Below are 20,142 nucleotides of genomic sequence, written 5' to 3'. Positions count from 1 at the left end.
GTTCTATTCTACTCGCACACCAGCCAACACTAGCTTCCTTACCACCCTGACCATTCTCAGCTTGCTTCCTTCTCAGGACTTTTGTACATGCTGTGTCTAACTGCCCCACTCTCCCACTAACTTCTCTTCATGTTTTAGGTCTTGACCCTAACGTCCCCTCAGGGATCTTTTCCCCAACATGAATAAATAGGCTTACCCTGTATTTGTGTACTTGTGTAATGTCTTTCTTTCTCACAGACACTAAGCTCCATGAGGGCAGAGCCCTGTGTGTTTTGTTTGTGGTTGTAGATCTCAGTCCCAGGTAGGTGGGTAGAAAATAATAGGTGCCAATTACATCTTTGGCGACTGAATGATCAGCCTTTGAGGAAGAAGGCATTGTATGTGGAGAGCAGACAAAACCTGGACTCCTGTCCTAGTGCTTTTACTTACTGTGTGATTCTTGATACCGTCACTTACTCTCTTTGAGTCTTGGGTTTCTCATTTGTTAAATGGAGAAAATAATTTCTTCCATAGGATTGCCATGATGGTTAAATAAGTGATCATCTATAAAAACAATGCCTGAGATAGAGTAGGAATTCATTAACATTATCTTCCTCCTCTCAGAGCAAAAGTAAAGCCAAAAAATTGTTTTCAGTGTCCTATGAGTGCCTGTAGTATTTAACAGTATCATTCTTACTTGCTTTATGGTTGTTCATATTTGCGTTACGGTTGACAAAAGTTTCATCTTCTAATAATGGGAGGTCTTTGAGGGCAGACTTTCTGTCAGTTGGTTATACATAATTGTGGCTCTTCACTTCTGTTAAGTCAGTCCCAACTTGTAATATAAAGTCAGTATACAAAAGGATAAGTTCTAGCAAATAGTAAACAATTCTGCTGTTCAGAGCCTTTGTCCTTTTTCTTTAAGGCCTGTGATGTTCCCAAAGATCAGTGAGGTACCAGGGCTCAGAAGAGGAAATGGGTAGCACTAGAGATGGAATTGATTTTTCTGATGATGAAGTTCGTTTGTCAGGTGTTGCACAGAAGGCAGAGAAGAGTGCTGTGCCCTTCACAAACTGACTCAGATTTCTGAAGTGACTCCTGCCTGATAGCTGCTTAAAAGAGGTGGGACTTGAATTAGTATAGGTTTTATATGTTACTGTTAAGGATGGATGGGCTAGGGTAATGTTTGGGGAGAACTTAGTTCTAGCTTAGGATTTCAGGAGCACATTTTGAATAATGATGGTTTAGATATGACTGGAATTAGGGAGAGAGAAGTTGCTTGATAAATCAGAAAGAAGCAGCTGTTTTTCAGAATAGTCATCCACAAACATTTAATGAGTACCTAATATTTCAAAGAAGACTCAGTTACATTAAAATTCAAAAAAATTTGTAAGCCTAACATATGTCAGCACTTTTACACGTTCTGTGTCATTGACTTTCCAAAAAATTGTTACCCTTTTTTATGGATAAGGGAGCTCCTCTCAAAAGTTAATTAATTGCCCAATGGTTAATAAGTAGCAAAACTGGGATTTTATTTTATTTATTTTTTAAAAAGATGTATGTATTTATTTTGGAGAGATAGAAAGTACAAGAGTGGGAGGAGGGGCAGAGGGAGAGGGAGAGGGGAAGCAGACTCCCTTTTGAGCACAGAGCCCCACGCTTGCTGATCTCACAACCCTGAGATCATGACCTGAGCTGAAACCAAGAGTTGGATGCCCAACCTACTGAACCACCCAGGCGCTCCAAACTGGGATTTTAAATCAAGTCCTCTTTCCAGGTCTACTTTCTGCTAAACTGCTCCTAGGGTTGTCCAGCTGTACATAAGTGCATGGAAGAACCAAAAGAACTTTAAGAGAACTCTTTTAACTGAATTGAGGTATAGAAGGAGGGTAGATGGTAAATCTAGTTGTTCCATAGTCATTTGGTTCTCAATAACAGCATTTATCACAGTCTGTCTTGTATGATTGTTACTTGTGTATGTGTTTGTCTCCTCCACTAGAGTATGAGTCACTGGAGAGGAAGGGCCATGGTTGTCTCATATATCTTGGTAACTACTTCAAATTTATTTAAAAATAGGCTGGGCATTTTTTTTAAGTATTTTTATTTCGCAGTACCTAACATGGTATCTTGCAGGTAAGTGCTCAGCAGATGTTTGAATAAAATTGAACCCAAGCCTCTTAGGACCAATCTGCCCTGAAGAAACTGGTGGTGTAGCCCATAACCTAGCAGTTCTTCTCTTAGCAGGTTCAGCAGGGCTGGGGAGCTCAGTGACTGAGTAAGTGAGAAGCCAATATTCATCCTTCTCTCATCCTCTGAGAGGTTATCTTGGTGCTGGAGTCAATGAAGCATGGTAGCAGGTATAAGCATAGCAGTGGGAGTTGGGATTTGGTTCAGCCCAGCCATAGCCAAAGAAATGCTGAGGGGAGATTGGTGTTGGTGAGGTGGAAATGGCATTGAACTAGAAGTAAAAAGACTTCTGTTCTTGCTACTTTCTACCTTTGTAACTTTGGACAAGTAACTTAGGTCTCTGAGCCTCCAGTTGCTCATTCACATTATGGGGATAACTAGTTTCAAGGCCAATGCAACCTCTACTCTGAAGATGGTAAATTCATTTTACCTAAGCTCTGAGTTCAGTTGAGATAATTACTGAATTTTTTCCCCTGGGTTATTTGACTAATTATTCTTGGGACACTAGGCAGACTGTGTGATCATCTACAGCAGGTGCCATTCTGTTAATTTCAACTCTGACTGCACCCTAGGAGACACAGTGATGGAAACACCTGGTACTGGAAATAGGCAAGAATGCCTTTTCCTGACTGAAGAGTTGAGTGCATCCATTCTGGAGCACATTAACTTTTCCTTTTGGGAGAGGCCAAATTAAGGTCTGTTAATGGTATTTCCTCAAAAGATCATAATGTGACACTGGAGTTTCAGGATTGAAAAGTGAGATGGTCTTAATTTATAGCAGCAAGGCGAGTTGGGCTCCAAATTCCAGATGCTTCTTTTAAGTTTGTTAGATAACTATGCCCTTAATAATGTGGTTATGTAGTATGAAACACCTTAGCCGTCTAGAACTGTGAAGCAAAAGTCGGTTACTAAATTAAAGCAAAAACTGAGCCACCTAGGTGGCTCAGTCAGTTGGGTGTCCGACTTGATTTCAGCTCAGGTCATGGTCTCAGGGTTGTGGGATCTAGCCCCGATTGGGCTCTGTGCTGGGGGTGGAGCCCGCTTGGGATTCTCTCTCTCCCTCTGCCCCTCCCCACTCCTTGCTTGCGTGCATGCACGTGCACATTCTCTCTCTCTTTCTCTCTCTTAAAAAAAAAAAAAAAAGTTTAAAAGCAAAAGCCTTTAGTTGGTCCAGAAAGAAGGGATTTGCTTTTATTGTAATTAAAAATTTACAGTCTTACAACTTGCTTTGTGAACTTGGGTAAGCACTTTGTGTCTCTGGTCTTCACTTTTCCTCATTTGAAACATGGTAGGATTGCACCAGCTAATCTCTGACATCCTTCCTCCAGTTCCACCTTACCTTGATTTTAAGTACTAGTATCTGCCTCATTGTACTGTTTCTTTGGGACTGTCTGGTCCCTATCCCACTACAGCATATTCATCAGTATAAAAGAGGACTTTAGAACTTTGGTTCTTGGGGCACCTGGGCAGCTCATTCGGTTAGGCATCTAACTTTAGCTCAGGTCATGAACTCAGGGTCCTGGGATCGAGTCCCTCTCCTGGCTCTGTGCTCAGCAGGGAGTTGGCTTCTCCCTCTCCTTCCACCCCCCCCCCATGTGTACTCTCTCAAATAAATAAATAAAATCTTAAAAAAAAAAAACCTTTTGGTTTTTAACCCATTAATGCTGCATTATAGAGTTATTTCAAGTGTCCATTTAAAAATATGAGGCAAATGGAAGTTTTTGTCTCTTTCCATCCTAACATTGAGGTAATGATATTTGGTGGAGTAAGAGGCACTGGACTAGGCTTCAAGGGATTTAGGTTCTGTGCCTTGTGTCTAAATTAGTTGTGTTTCCATTAGTCACTAACTTTTGTGCATCAGTGTCTTACTAAAAAGCCACAATTTACTGAATATACATTAGGTGCCAGATATCACTGCAAGGCACTTTGTGTACATCATTTGTTATCTGCAGGAGGAAAGTGACTATACTTAGAAACTTAGTTCCTGAAAGGCAAGTTGTGTTCAATATCCCACAGCTAAGGAGTGGCAGAGCTGAGATTAGAAGCCACATCTTTCACGCCAAAGTCTGTGCTCTTTCAATACCTGTACTATTCACCTCATCTGCAGCATGGGGGCCTACCATGTATACGTCTGAAGATCATTCCCAGGAGCAGATAAAATGTCAAATGTCACATTGCTTCTGCATTAGAATTTTATAGTTCAAGGGAACTTGAGCAGTTCTGGTATAGTTAAGACTCACTGGGTTCAAATCCCAGCTCTGCTGCTTACTAGCTTTGAACATTGGATAAGTTACTTAGTCTGTCCTTCAGCTTGTCATCAAATGAGAATAGTAAGAGTACCAATATCATATGGTATCACGAGGAGTATGTAAAGCACTTTGAACAGTGTTTTACACGTAGCGAGTAGTCAATATATATTAGGGAATAGCAGTGCAGCAGGGCTTGCCCTATTCACTCCTCTTCTCTTAGTTATGGTGAGGCTGAAACAGTGAGTACCCAAGATGAAACAACTAATTAAAGTCACTGAAAAAATAAAGCTTATTCTGTAAGATTATATTGAATATTTATAAATAATAATGAATTTAGTGATAAATATGGAATGTAGTGACAGTTTTAATCCCAGTCTATGGGTTGGAGGGTGGACCAGAGGATGGATGGGAGGCAGAGATAGAGTTTGGGATAATGGTTTGTTGTTGTTGTTGTTGTTTTTAATTTTAATTTTGATTTATTTATTTTTAATTAACATATAATGTATTATTTGTTTCAGGGGTACAGGTCTGTGATTCATCAGTCTTACACAATTCACAGCGCTCACTGTAGTACGTACTCTCCCCAATGTCCATCACCCAGCCACCCCATCCCTCCCACCCCCCACCACTCTAGCAACCCTCAGTTTGTTTCCTGAGATTAAGAGTCTCTTATGATTCGTCTCCCTCTCTGGTTTCATCTTGTTTCATTTTTCCTTCCCTTCCCCTTATGATCCTCTGTCTTGTTTCTCAAATTCCTCATATCAGTGAGGTCATATGATACTTGTCTTTCTCTGATTGACTTATTTTGCTTAGCATATACCTCTAGTTCCATCCACGTTGTTGCAAATGGCAAGGTTTCATTTTTTTTGAGGGCTGCACAATATCCATTGTATATATATACCACATCTTCTTTATCCATTCATCTGTTGATGGACATCTAGGCTCTTTCCATAGTTTGGCTATTGTGGACATTGCTGCTATAAACATTGGGGTGCATGTGCCCCTTCGGATCACTACATTTGTATCTTTGGGGTAAATACCCAGTAGTGCAATTGCTGGGTCGTAGGGTAGCTCTATTTTCAACTTTTTGGGGAACCTCCATACTGTTTTCCAGAGTGGCTGCACCAGCTTGCATTCCCACCAACAGTGTAGGAGGGTTCCCCTTTCTCCACATCCCCGCCAACATCTGTTGTTTCCTGACTTGTTAATTTTAGCCATTCTGACTAGTGTGAGGTGGTATCCCATTGAAGTTTTGATTTGTATTGCCCTGATGCCGAGTGATGTTGAGCACTTTTTCGTGTGTCTGTTGGACATTTGGATGTCTTCTTTGCAGAAATGTCTGTTCATGTCTTCTGCCCATTTCTTGATTGGATTCTTTGTTCTTTGGGTGTTGAGTTTGACAAGTTCTTTATAGATTTTGGATACTAGCCCTTTATCTGATATGTCATTTGCAAATATCTTCTCCCATTCTGTCGGTTGTCTTTTGGTTTTGTTGACTGTTTGCTGTGCAAAAGCTTTTTATCTTTTTTTTTTTTTTTTAAGATTTTATTTATTTGACAGAGACACAGTTAGAGAAGGAACACAAGGAGGGGCAGAGGGAGAAGCGGGCTTCCCGCTGAGCAGGGAGCCCGATGCAGGGCTCGATCCCAGGACCCTGGGATCATGACCTGAGCCGAAGGCAGACGCTCAACATCTGAGTCACCCAGGCGCCCCAGAGCTTTTTATCTTCATGAAGTCCCAATAGTTCATTTTTGCCCTTGCTTCCCTTGCCTTTGACGATGTTTCTAGGAAGAAGTTGCTGCAGCCATGGTCGAAGAGGTTGTTGCCTGTGTTTTCCTCAAGGATTTTGATGGATTCCTGTCTCACATTTAGGTTTTTCATCCATTTTGAGTCTATTTTTGTGTATGGTGTAAGGAAATGGTTCAGTTTCATTCTTCTGCATGTGGCTGTCCAATTTTCCCAACACCATTTGTTGAAGAGACTGTCTTTTTTCCATTGGACATCCTTCCTGCTTTGTTGAAGATAGTTGACCATAGAGCTGAGGGTCCCTTTCTGGGCTCTCTATTCTGTTCCATTGATCTGTGTGTCTGTTTTTGTACCAGTACCATACTGTCTTGATGATGACAGCTTTGAAATAGAGCTGGAAGTCCGGAATTGTGATGCCACCGGCTTTGCTTTTCTTTTTCAACATTCCTCTGGCTATTTGGGGTCTTTTCTGGTTCCATACAAATTTTAGGATTATTTGTTCCATTTCTTTGAAAAACGTTGATGGTATTTTGATAGGGATTGCATTAAATGTATAGATTGCTCTAGGTAGCACTGACATCTTCACAATATTTTTCTTCCAATCCATGAGTATGGAACGTTTTTCTGTTTCTTTGTGTCTTCCTCAATTTCTTACATGAGTATTTTATAGTTTTTGGAGTACAGATTCTTTGCCTCTTTGGTTAGATTTATTTCTAAGTATCTTTTGGTTTTGGGTGCAATTGTAAATGGGATTGACTCCTTAATTTCTCTTTCTTCTGTCTTGTTGTTGTTGTATAGGAATGCCACTGATTTCTGTGCATTGATTTTATATCCTGCCACTTTACTGACTACCTGTATGAGTTCTAGCAGTTTTGGGGTGGAGTCTTTTGGGTTTTCCACATAAAGTATCATATCACATGCAGAGAGTGAGAGTTTGACTCCTTCTTTGCCAATTCGGATGCCTTTTATTTCTTTTTGTTGCCTGATTGCTGAGGCTAGGACTTCTAGTACTATATTGAATAACAGTGGTGATAGTGGACATCCCTGCCATGTTCCTGACCTTAGGGGGAAAGCTCTCAGTTTTTCCCCATTGAGAATGATATTCGCTGTGGGTTTTTCATAGATGGCTTTTATGATATTGAGGTATGTACCCTCTATCCCTACACTGTGAAGAGTTTTAATCAAGAAAGGATGCTGTACTTTGTCAGATGTTTTTTCTGCACCTATTGACAGGATCATATGGTCCTTGTTCTTTCTTTTATTAATGTATTGTATTGGGGTGCCTGGGTGGCTCAGTCGTTAAGCGTCTACCTTTGGCTCGGGTCATGATCCCGGGGTCCTGGGTTCGAGCCCCACGTTGGGCTCCCTGCTCAGCGGGAATCCTGCTTCTTCCTCTCCTACTCCCCCTGCTTGTGTTCCCTCTCTCACTGTGTCTCTCTCTGTCAAATAAATAAATGAAATCTTAAAAAAAAAATGTATCACATTGATTGATTTGCGGATGTTGAATCAAACTTGCAGCCCAGGAATAAATCCCACTTGGTTGTGGTGAATAATCCTTTTAATGTACTGTTGGATCCTATTGGCTAGTATTTTGGTGAGAATTTTTGCATCCATGTTCATCAGGGATATTGGTCTGTAGTTCTTTTTGATGGGGTCTTTTCTGGTTTTGGGATCAAGGTAATGCTGGCCGCATAAAATGAGTTTGGAAGTTTTCCTTCCATTTCTATTTTTTGGAACAATTTCAGAAGAATAGGTATTAATTCTTCTTTTTTTTTTTTTTAAAGATTTTATTTATTTGACAGAGAGAGATACAGCGAGAGAGGGAACACAAGCAGGGGGAGTGGGAGAGGGAGAAGCAGGCTTCCTTGGGGCGCCTGGGTGGCTCAGTCGTTAAGCATCTGCCTTCGGCTCAGGTCATGATCCCAGGGTCCTGGGATCGAGCCCCGCATCGGGCTCCCTGCTCGGCCAGGAGCCTGCTTCTCCCTCTCCCACTCCCCCTGCTTGTGTTCCCTCTCTAGCTGTCTCTCTCTCTCTGTCAAATAAATAAAATAAAATCTTTAAAAAAAAAAAAGAAGCAGGCTTCCTGCTGAGCCGGGAGCCCGATGTGGGACTCGATCCCAGGACCCTGGGATCATGACCTGAGCCGAAGGCAGTCGCTTAACCAACTGAGCCACCCAGGCGCCCTAATTCTTTTTTAAATGTTTGTTAGAATTCCCCTGGGAGGGCGCCTGGATGGCTCAGTCGTTAAGCGTCTGCCTTCGGCTCAGGTCATGATCCCAGGGTTCTGGGATCGAGTCCCACATCGGGCTCCCTGCTCGGCGGGAAGCCTGCTTCTCCCTCTCCCACTCCGCCTGCTTGTGTTCCTGCTCTCGCTATCTCTCTCTCTGTCAAATAAATAAATAAAAATCTTTAAAAAAAAAAAAAAAGAATTCCCCTGGGAAGCCATCTGGCCCTGGGCTCTTATTTATTGGGAGATTTTTGATTACTGCTTCGATTTCCTTACTGGTTATGGGTCTGTTCAGGTTTTCTTCCTGGTTCAGTTTTGGTAGTTTATACATCTCTAGGAATGCATCTGTTTCTTCCAGATTGTCTAATTTGCTGGCATATAGTTGCTCATAATATGTTCTTATAATTGTATTTCTTTGGGTTGGTTGTGATCTCTCCTCTTCTTTCATGATTTTATTTATTTGTGTCCTTTCTCTTTTTCTTTTTGGTAAGTCTGGCCAGGGGTTTATCAATCTTATTAATTCTTTCAAAGAACCAGCTCCTAGTTTCGTTGATCTGTTCTACTGTTCTTTTGGTTTGTATTTCATTGATTTCTGCTCTGATCTTTATTATTTCTCTTCTCCTGCTGGGTTTAGGCTTTATTTCCTGTTCTTTCTCCAGCTCCTTTAGGTGTAGTGTTAGGTTGTGTATGTGAGACCTTTCTTGTTTCTTGAGAAAAGCTTGTATTGCTATATACTTTCCTCTTAGGACCGCCTTTGCTGCATCCCAAAGATTTTGAATAATTGTGTTTCCCTTTTCATTTGTTTCCATGAATTTTTTTTAATTCTTTTTAATGTTCTGGTTGAGCCATTCATTCTTTAGTAGGATGCTCTTTAGCCTCCATGTATTTGAGGTCTTTCCAACTTTCCTCTTGTGATTGAGTTCTAGTTTCAAAGCACTGTGGTCCTAAAATATGCAGGGAATAATCCCAGTCTTTTGGTACTGGTTGAGACCTGATTTTGTGACCCAGGATGTGATCTATTCTGGAGAATGTTCCATGTGCACTAGAGAAGAATGTATATTCTGTTGCTTTGGGATGGAATGTTCTGAATATATCTGTGAAGTCCATCTGGTCCATTGTGTCATTTAAAGCCTTTATTTCCTTGTTGATCTTTTGCTTAGATGATCTGTCCATTTCAGTGAGGGGGGGGTGTTAAAAGTCCCCTACTATTATTGTATTATGGTCGATGTGTTTCTTTGATTTTGTTATTAATTGGCTTATATAATTGGCTGCTCTCATGTTAGGGGCATAGATATTTAAAATTGTTAGATCTTCTTGTTGGATAGACCCTTTAAGTATGATGTAGTGTTCTTCCTTATCTCTTATTATAGTCTTTGGTTTAAAATCTAATTTGTCTGATGTAAGGATTGCCACCCAGCCTTCTTTTGATGTCCATTAGCATGGTAAATGATTTTCCACCTCTTACTTTAAATCTGGAGGTGTTTTTAGGTCTAAAATGAGTCTCTTGCAGACAGCATATCGATCGGTCTTGTTTTTTTATCCAATCTGATACCCTGTGTCTTTTGATTGGGGCATTTAGCCCATTTACATTCAGGGTAACTATTGAAAGATATGAATTTAGTGCCATTGTATTGCCTGTAAGGTGACTGTTACTGTATATTGTCTCTGTTCCTTTCTTGTCAGTGTTACTTTTAGGCTCTTTCTTTGCTTGGAGGACCCTTTTCAGTGTTTCTTGTAGGGCTGGTTTGATGTTTGCAAACTCTTAGTTTTTGTTTGTCCTGGAAGCTTTTTATCTCTCCTTCTGTTTTCAATGACAGCCTAGCTGGATATAGTATTCTTGGCTGCATGTTTTTCTCGTTTAGTGCTCTGAATACATCATGCCAGTCCTTTCTGGCTTGCCAGGTCTCTGTGGATATGTCTGCTGCCAATCTAATGTTTCCACTGTTGTAGGTTACAGACCTCTTGTCCCGAGCTGCTTTTTAGGACTTTCTCTTTGTCTCTGAGACTCGTAACTTTTACTATTAGATGTCAGGGTGTTGACCTGTTTTTATTGATTTTGAGGCGGTTCTCTGTGCCTCCTGGATTTTGATGCTTGTTTCCTTTCCCAAATTAGGGAAATTCTCTGCTATAATTTGCTCCTGTATACCTTCTGCCCCCCTCTCTCTCTTCTTCTGGGATCACAATTATTCTGTTTTGCTTTATGGTATCACTTATGTCTCAAATTCTCCCTTTGTGATCCAGTAGTTGTTTAATCTCTCATTTTTTCAGCTTCTTTATTCTCCATCATTGGGTCTTTTATATCACTAATTCTCTCTTCTACCTAATTTATCCTAGCAGTTAGAGCCTCTGTTTTTGATTGCACCTCATTAATAGCCTTTTTGATTTCGACTTGGTTAGATTTTAGTTCTTTTATTCCTCCAGAAGGGGATTCTCTAGTATCTTCTATGCTTTTTTCAAGCCCAGCTAGTATCTTTATAATCGTCATTCTGAACTCTAGTTCCGATGTCTGTATTGATTAGGTCCTTGGCAGTCGGTACTGCCTGCCTCTTGTTCTTTTATTTGAGGTGAGTTTTTCCATCTTATCATTTTGTCCAGAGGAGAATAGATGAATGAGAGAACAAAATGCTAAAAGGGTAACAACGACCCCAGAAAAATATATACTTTCAGAAAGTGGTCGCTTTTCTGTTCATAGAATTGCTGCTATTCTTTTCTTTGATCTCCTGTTGAGTTTGTAGGTGTTCTGAATGATTTGATAACTGTCTAGATGAATTCCTGGGACCAGACGAAATTTAGGTCTCCTACTCCTCCGCCATCTTGCTCCAGTTCCTGGGATAATGTTTTTCTGGCAGGGGTTCTGGGCCTTTCATTACTATTACCTATTACATAGACCCATCAAGCCTGTAACTTCTCCGTCTTTGGTCACCTCCACAAAAGACTCGGGGACAACTCTTTTTCTCTCTGATTACAGCTTTTTAGGTTCTGTCAGTTTTCTGTGTATTGTTTTTTTCTGTAGTTGTCTTATAAAACCTAAGACTGGTTTGGAGTTAAATAGAGCAGGCCATATCATCTGTTTTGACTTGAAGTTTAGGGAAAACGAATGTCCTGTATAATCCATCCCAAAATATTAAAGTTCTCTGTTTTGGTATTGGGGGCCTCAGTCCCAGCTAATAAGAAGTGTAACTTTATTACCAGATTTTCTGCTGTGTGTTCCATTTCTTCAAATATCTCTTTTGGGGATTTCAGTAGGTGTGAGATTTGGACATCCCTAGATTCTGTCATACCATCTGACAACACTCCAGCCTCACCAGTGTTTTTAATGTGTTCACATACCTGCCAGTCTAAATTTCAAAAAGAACAGAAAGAATATTTGACAGAACATAATTTTTAGGGAGCTTTGCAGCAGTCAGTGCCAAGTAGAAATTCAGGGAGACTAGGTTAAATGCTATGGAAGAGAGATTCTCATTTGTGTGACATTGATTTTTTTCTTTCTTTTTTTTTTTTCGGTCTTTATAGGTGGCTATGGTGACAGACTATGGAGCCTTCATCAAAATCCCAGGCTGTCGGAAGCAAGGTGGTAACCTGTCACTTGAAATTCAGCCCTTCTGTTCTACTGTTTTCTGTCACCCCACCACATCCTGATTATAGACTCTCTTTTTCAAACAGTAGTTTTGTTTTTGTCTTTAGTGTAGAGATAGGAATATAGATAAATGATGACAGTCCATGTTGTTGTAGGTCTTAACTCAGAAGAATGATGCTCTCTGAGTTGGGGGGTGGGCTGGGTGTAGCTATTTAGGTTCACTTCTGGAACCAGCTCTTGTCTAAATTTCACCTGTGACCCTAGGCAAGACACTTGACCTCTTTGGTCTTAGGATTTGGGATAGGGCAAGCTATTTCCTCTCTGAGGCTGATGTTGTGAATTTTCTAGTATACGGCACATGGAATGGGAATAGTGTTGTAACCAATACAAATATATTATATATATTATGCTTTAATTTTTCTTTTTAAAATTATAGGCATTTGTTGGACATTTCTTGAGAATTGCCTTAATATCTATAATCTTATTTGTTTCTTAAAATAATTGTCTTACATAGAAAAGACAAGTTCTACAGACTGGTGGCCTGCTCAGAGTGATTTAGCTAGGTAATGGCACAGCTAGGTCTAGAACCTGAGCCTCCTAATTCCTAGCCCAGTGAGTTTTTTACCATATCACAGTGCTAGTAGATCCAAAAACTCAACTTGCTAATTCCTCGTGCTATAATAAATTAAGGAATTATCGAAGATTTTAGTGTAAAAAATTTAATTACAAGGATATTATTAGAAAAAACATAGAATGATATTTGACTTCATAAAAGTAAACAAATTTATTTCAAAAATCATAAGCAAAGTTAAGTTGTGAAAAAGAATTTGTAGGACACATGATAAAAGACTAATAAAAAAAGGGAATGTAGGAAAAGGGGCCAAGAATATGGAAAGAATTCATAGGAGAAAGAATAGCAGTTGATCGATAAACGTCTTAAAAGATGCTCATTCTCCAGATTGATTTAAAACTAACTTAAGGGGTGCCTGGGTGGCTCAGTTGGTTAGGCAGCTGACTCTTAGTTTTGGCTTGGGTCATGATCTCAGGATTGTGGAATTGAACCCTGTGTCCAGCTCCGTGCTCAGGGTGGAGCCTGCTTGGGATTCTCTCTCGCTCCCTCTGCCCCTCCCCCTTTGTGTGAGCTCTCTCTCTCACTCTCCCAAATAAATAAATCTTAAAAAAAAAAAAAAGAACTACCTTAAATTGTGGCACATCTGTGCAATGAATACTACTTGGCAGTAAAGAAGAATGAGAATGAAGTATGGATGTACGCAACAATCTGGCTCAATCTTGGGCACCTGGATGGCTCAGTTGTTGAGTGTCTGCCTTCGGCTCAGGTCATGATCCCAGGGTCCTGAGATCGGGCCCCGCATTGGGCTCCCTGCTCAGTGGGCAGCCTGCTTCTCCCTTTCCCACTCCCCCTGCTTGTGTTCCCTCTCTCACTGTGTCTCTCTCTGTCAAATAAATAAAATCTTTAAAAAAAAAATCTGGCTCAATCTCCAGAGAATTATGTTGAGTGAAAAAGGTAATCCCAAAAGGTTGCATATCTTTTTTTTTTAAGATTTTATTTTATTTTATTTTTTAAAGATTTTATTTATTTATTTGACAGAGAAAGAGAGAGAGCGTTCACAAGCAGGGGGAGAGGCAGAGGAAGAGGGAGAAGCAGGCTCCCGGCTGAGCAGGGAGCCCTATGCGGGGCTCGATCCCAGGACCCTGGGATCATGACCTGAGCCAAAGGCAGCCGCTTAACCGACTGAGCCACCCAGGTGCCCCAAGACTTTATTTTTTGACAGAGAGAGACACAGCAAGAGAGGGAACACAAGCAGGGGAGTGGGGGAGGGAGAAGCAGGTTTCCCGTGAAGCAGGGAGCCCGACGTGGGGCTTGATCCCAGGACCCTGGGATTGTGACCTGAGCCGAAGGCAGACGCTTAACAACTGAGCCACCCAGGTGCCCCAGGGTTGCATATCTTATAATTCCTTTTGTGTAACATCCTTTTCTTTTTGGCAGTTTTATTGAGAAGTAATTCTTATACAGTGCATTTCACCCAAATGTACAATTCAGTGTTTTTGGTTGTGTTTTTTTTTTATATTCACAGTTTTGCAGCCATCACTACAATCTAATGTGAGAACATTTTCATCACCCCCAAAGAGAAACTTTGTACCTATTAGCAGTCACTCCAAATTACCATCCTGCCTGCCCGAGTCTTAGGCAGCCACTAGTCTACCTTCTGTCTTTATTTGTTTGCCTTCTCTGGACATTTCTTATTAAGTGGAATCATACAACATGGGGTCTTTTGTGACCGGCTTCTTTCACTCAGCATGTTTTCTAGGATCTTCCATGCTGTGGCATGTGTCAGTACGGCAGTTGTTTATTGCCATTGCAGAATGTGGCATGCAATTAACCAGCTCTCCAATTCTCTGATTCTTGACACCAGCTGGATATCCTACAGTTCAGTTCAGTTCTGACACTAACTGCCGAGGTAGCACCCAACTCCGCAGACTTCAGGGCTGTGTTCCACAAGACTGCCCTCACTTCAGACGCCAGGTACAAGCATCGAGTCCCCAGGTTATCCACACTTCTGGCAGACTTGGCTACACATTTCAGTGTTCCCACACCATCCCCGACCCCAGTTTCGATAATTTTGCTAGAATAACTCAGAGAACACCAGAAATGCTATACTTACTATTACAGTTAAGAAACTAGGTAAAGGGTACCCAGGTTTTCTCTGCATATTTCTTGTGACTACATGTGAATCTAAAATTATCTCAAAATAGTTTTTAAAAGTGATTTAAAACACTCATAAGATTTTTGATATTAACAAATATTAAAGACATTGCTGTTACCCTGTATGTTAACTAACTGGAATTTAAATAAAAACTTAAAAAATTGCTATTAATGACCAATTTTGGAAATGGGTATTTCCAATAATAGTTTTACTTACTGTTGAGAGTATAAATTGTTATAGATTTTGGCAATGCCTATTCACATTTTTAATGTGCTTCCCCTTTAATCCAGCAGTCCTTTAGTGGATTTAGTTTGTAGCATAGACTTAGATAAATTATGTACATTTGTGCAGTGGACTATGCAGATGATAAGAAGCATGATACTTTGATGCTGGTGCCTTCTTCGTTTCACCAGAAAGGATCTGTGAAAAGTTTTAATACAACTACCCCCACACTGATGAAAGCCTTTGTAAGATAGCACTGGTTCTAGGAAGCATTCTTATTTCAGAGATGGTAAAGTGAGGGCAGGAAAGTGCCTCTTAGAATTGATGAAATGGGTACGTCCCAATTTACTGAAATGGAAAGATGTCCAAGGTAACATGAAAAAGCATGTTGCAGCAGAGTTTGAAGAGCATGACCCTACCTGCCTACATTTAAAAAGATTTTTTTTAAGATTTTATTTATTTATTTATTTATTTATTTATTTATTTATTTATTTATTTATTTATTTATCAGAGAGAGAGCACAAGTAGGGGGAGAGGAGGCAGGGAGAGAAGCAGGCTCCTTGCCGAGCAAGGAGCCCAATGCAGGACTTGATCCCCGGACCCTGGGATCATGACCTGAGCTGAAGGCAGATGCTTAACCCACTGAGCCACCCAGGCATCCCATCCCTACCTACATTTTAAAGCATGTGTACATTAGCCTATGTAGTTTTTTGAATTATTGCATATGTTTAGAAGAAAGCCTAGAAGCTTACTCAACAAACTGTTAACAGGGGTCACCCCTGGAGGGTTCAGTTTGCTATGGGAGACATGGACATGGAATAGGGACTTTTTCTTTGTGCAGTTTTTTAAAACAAAATTTTTCTTTAAAAATAAATCCAACAGCTGATCTTTGGATAATAAAGCCATGCTTCTAGCCTTGGAGACTGCTGTGCCACAAATTGCATCTTGGAATTAGAAAGGGCTCACCAGTAGTTGCCAAGCTAGCAGTCAGCAATCTGTTATAAAGTTTCTCATTTTATGTTGTCTAGGATTTAATGTGAGGGAACTCATCCCGGTCCCTATAGGCAAGCACCTCTTTTGGTCTGAAGACAGATTTTCATGGTGTACTTGCCATCGCTCCCAGTACTTGAAAGTCCCATCCTTACCTGAGCATTTATGTGGCACTTTGGGGACTGTGTGGAGATGAAAGGCCTGCCACCTCTCAGCAGTCAGTCTTCCAACTCATTCGTGTCCATGCCCTGTCAGGGGATGCCTCTGATTATGGCTTCCTGCTTACATGTGATCTGTTAGTCTGACAGCTGGCGAGACAAGCCTCAGAGGGAGAGCTCAGGAAGCCAAGTAATTAGGTGGGAACTCCCTATTCCCGGTCTTTTCTGTGGGTTTACTGCATAACTCGAACAGTTGTATTTTAGCTTCTCTGCTCTCGAAGGGGGAAGATCATTAAGTCCCATGCCAAAAGGACTGAGCTATAAAATAATTCTGCTCTCCAGACTTTAACATTTTGATTCGGGAAGGGAGACTCTTGAGTTGTTTTTCTCAGCCTCCTATTTTCAGAATTTTTACCACTACTTAGTTGAAGACCCCTTCCTAGTGTTCAGATCTAAACTAGATTTCCCCCATCTCATAGTGGTGCCTAATAAAACTCTGTGTGATGAGGAAAATGTTCTGTATCTGTTCCAGTGTGTTTTCTGACACTAACCATTCTCCAGCTTCCAACAGGAGGCGTCTTAATTCACTTCTGACACTATCTACCTGGAGCAGGTGTCAGATCCCACAGGTTAGAGGGGCTCAGACTCACAAGACTTCCCCTACTTCAGATGCCAGTCATAAGTCCTGAGCCACCTGGACTTCTGACTGGTGGGCTACGAAGCAAGGGTTCCCACAACCCCCTCCTCAAGTTTCATAATTTGCTAGAATGGCAAGGTATGGATGGGGGGTGTACTCCGAGCTTACATGTCTTCTCTGGCATACCACCCTCCCAACAAGCTGATGTGTTTACTAACCTGGAAGCTGTTTGAATCTCACCGTTCAAGAGTTTTTATAGAGCTTACTCTCTAGCCCCTCCCCCTCTTTCCTGGAGACCAGTGAGGCTGAAAGTTCCAACCCTCTCATCATTTGATCTTCTGGAGACTTGGCCCATCCAGAGACCTCTAGGAGCCCTATGCTAAGTCACCTCATTAGCACAAACTCTGATGTGATCAGAAGGGGCTTATGAATAACAAAAGACTCTCCTATCACTGGAGAGATGCGAAGAGTTATAGGAGTTCTGTGCAGGGTGTCTAGGAACCAGGGACAAAGACCAAATATATTTTTGCATTATAGCACATCTTTGCTGTCCAATAATGTAGCCACTGACTTCTAACTTTGTTTATTTTAATATAAATTTAAACTTAAAACAGCAACATGGCTAGTGACTGTCATAGTGTCAATGCAGTTTTTTTAGGAAGTTCTTTTTTTTTTGCTCCACTATCCTCTGCCCCACCAGCACATGAAATTTTGGGATCAGAGATTGTTCAATGTTATACTTTTAAAATGTCTTGCTTATGGTAGAAGCACAAATAATTTTACTTCGTGGAGCCCAACACAAGGGCTTGAACTCATGACCCTGATATCAAGCCCTGAGCTGAGATCAACAGTCAGACACTTAACTGACTGAGCCACCCAGGCACCCTGAAGCTCAAATGTTTTTAGCAGTGTATTCAGTTTAGCAAATAATTATTGGATTTTATTATCTGGTCACTATGTTAGGTGGGAACAGAGAGATAAGAAAACAGTCCCTGCTGCTCTCAGATTGTTCATAGTCTAGAGATATGAACAAATTACAATGTGGTGTAATAATATAAGTGAAGTTGTAGTTATCCACTGAGCTGTGAAATGTTGGGGCCTAGAACAGTACCTGAGGAATAGTGGGTGTTAAGTACATTTTATTAAATGAATAAATTCTAGTCCCAGCTCTGCCATTTATTGGCTTTTGACTTTGTTGCTTTGAGTCTTTGAGTAAGACTTGAGCCTTAGTTTCCTTATCTGTGAAATAAGAATGATGTGCATATTTTCGAGATTCTTGATTGGCAGGATCATGTCTTACTTCTCCTTGAATCCATTTTTGCCTATAATATTGTGGATATTTAGTAACTTTTGAATGAATCTATAATCCCAACAAGATAAAGGGTGTGAAAGCACTTTAATTTGTGGATTTAGATTATTGTCATACACCATTGATTGGTGATAACTTATTTGAAAATTCTAGAAAGGGAATTCAGATCCCCCAAAGATAAAGGGGACCTTTTATTTTGACATTTTTGGGCTGTAGCTGTCCTCTAATGGTTTATAATTTTCACCTCTTTATGGTCAGTGGGAGTTGTAAAAGAAATTAAGGTTGAACAGTACATTTGGGAGAGTATTTTTAAGGGAACAATAATAGGCTACCTCTGTTTGTTTGTGTTTTATATATGGTGATTGAGATGCTAGCTCTTTCTAGGTTGTCACAATTTCTTTTCTTCTTTTACTAGCAGACCCTTGGATGGGATTCAGTCCATTTAAGTGTCCTGTTAGGTTTACTGAACATGATGATGGACTTGATATGCCCTCTGGTCATTTATGGCTTCATGTCAGAAATCCAGGCACAAACTGCTCTGAAGAGCTCCCTTCCATGTAGACAGACAAGCAAAGCATTTTCATTATTTCTGTTCATTTTGGAGCATATGCTGGACAGAATTAGATGTGTTTCTACTACTTGTAGATGAGACCATCTTTCTTTTTTTTCTTTTTTTAATTTTTTTTTAAAGATTTTATTTATTTGATAGAGACACAGCGAGTGAGGGAACACAAGCAGGGGGAGTGGGAGAGGGAGAAGCAGGCTTCCCGCGGAGCAGGGAGCCCGATGCGGGGCTTGATCCCAGGACCCTGGGACCATGACCTGAGCCTAAGGCAGATGCTTAATGACTGAGCCACCCAGGCGCCCCTTTCTTTTTTTTTTTAATTGAAAAGATAACACAGATCAATAATAAAAATTGGAGAAATATCAGTATGTTGTAGAAGACGCTACAGACTCATATTTGAATTGCAGTTCTTTATTAGCTTTGTGATCTTGCACAATGTATTTATCATCTACTGTATTTCCTCATGTGAACCTACATCACAGGGTTGATATAAAAATTAAATGAATGGGTGGATGTACTGTATTTAGTGAGGTATCCAGCACAGAGTGAGGGGGCCTCAAATGTGTTATTTGGTGCCCTCTACCTTATCCACTTAATCCAACTGTGGGTGGTTTATGTGGGTAGCAGTGAAATGCCTTCCAAGAATATAGACTGTCCGAGAATGCAACTGGTGATGAATCCCCCAAACAGAGTATGGGATTAGCCATAGATAGAAATATACCAGGTAATCGCCTGTAACTCTGTGACTAAAGAGATGAGAGCACTCTTGAGACGGTAACAAGCTAATCTGGGTGTGATTCCAGAGGAAAGGGATTGGAATGAAATTATAATTTAGGAGACTGAAATCTAATTGACTGTATCATTCTATCTAGGGGGAGATTATGTGAACAGGGTGGGTTGTCAGGCTGGAACATAGTAAAAGAAAGCCTGAGAATCTGAAGTTGGCAGTGTTTGTCTTGCCTTTATTGAGAGCAGAAATGAATCTGATGCTAGGAACTAGAGAGAGATGGATTCTTTTATGAGGAAGTGATAGTCCATTAAACCTGTGGACTGGAAACCTATCTTAAATCATGTGTCTCCATTTTGTTCTGATTCTGTGTTGAAGCAATTTCTGATCACTTATCCAATTTTTTAGGTATTTGATACCTAAAAACGGTGAGTAGGGAACAGTGAGTAGTCTATTAGGCAAGGACTGGGAATTTTAAAAAGTATCCTTGGGACGCCTGGGTGGCTCAGTTGGTTAAGCGTCTGCCTTTGGCTCACATCATGATCCCAGGGTTCTGGGATTGATTCCCACATCATGCTCCTTGCTCGGCAAGGAGCCTGCTTCTCCCTCTGCCTGCCACTCCCTCTTCTTGTGTGTGTGCGTGCACTCTCTCTCTCTCTCACAAAGAAATAAATAAATCTTTAAAAAAAAAAGTATATCCTCTGTCGTAAATTAATAAATTGGTGAATTGTGTCTGTCCCTGTACCAATTACTATATTGACCATCAGATCAATATATTTTATTTATTTTAAAAGATTTTATTTATTTGAGAGAGAGTGCGTATGCATGTGAGAGCACAAATGG

The 20,142-nt window shown here is 40.6% G+C and overlaps 1 protein-coding gene across 2 annotated transcripts in view; it reads left to right on the top strand.

Moving 5' to 3' along the window:
* Positions 1–20,142, top strand: part of ZCCHC17 (zinc finger CCHC-type containing 17) — a 64,091-nt gene that overhangs the window by 11,094 nt on the left and 32,855 nt on the right. The window contains exon 3 of one of the 2 annotated variants that reach the window (XM_045898237.2): positions 11,902–11,959. The exons of the other annotated variant lie outside the window; for it this stretch is intronic. Within the exon in view, the coding sequence (XP_045754193.1) occupies positions 11,902–11,959 (58 nt within the window). The remainder of the gene's footprint in view (positions 1–11,901; positions 11,960–20,142) is intronic. 2 annotated transcript variants of the gene reach the window in all.

This window comes from Mirounga angustirostris, unplaced genomic scaffold, assembly GCF_029215605.1.
Source record: "Mirounga angustirostris isolate CCGP_5_RB_7025 unplaced genomic scaffold, mMirAng1.0.hap1 SCAF_4, whole genome shotgun sequence".
Lineage (NCBI taxonomy): Eukaryota > Metazoa > Chordata > Mammalia > Carnivora > Phocidae > Mirounga > Mirounga angustirostris.
The sequence above is the reverse complement of the archived record's forward strand: the minus strand, read 5'-3'. Positions and strand labels throughout refer to the sequence as shown.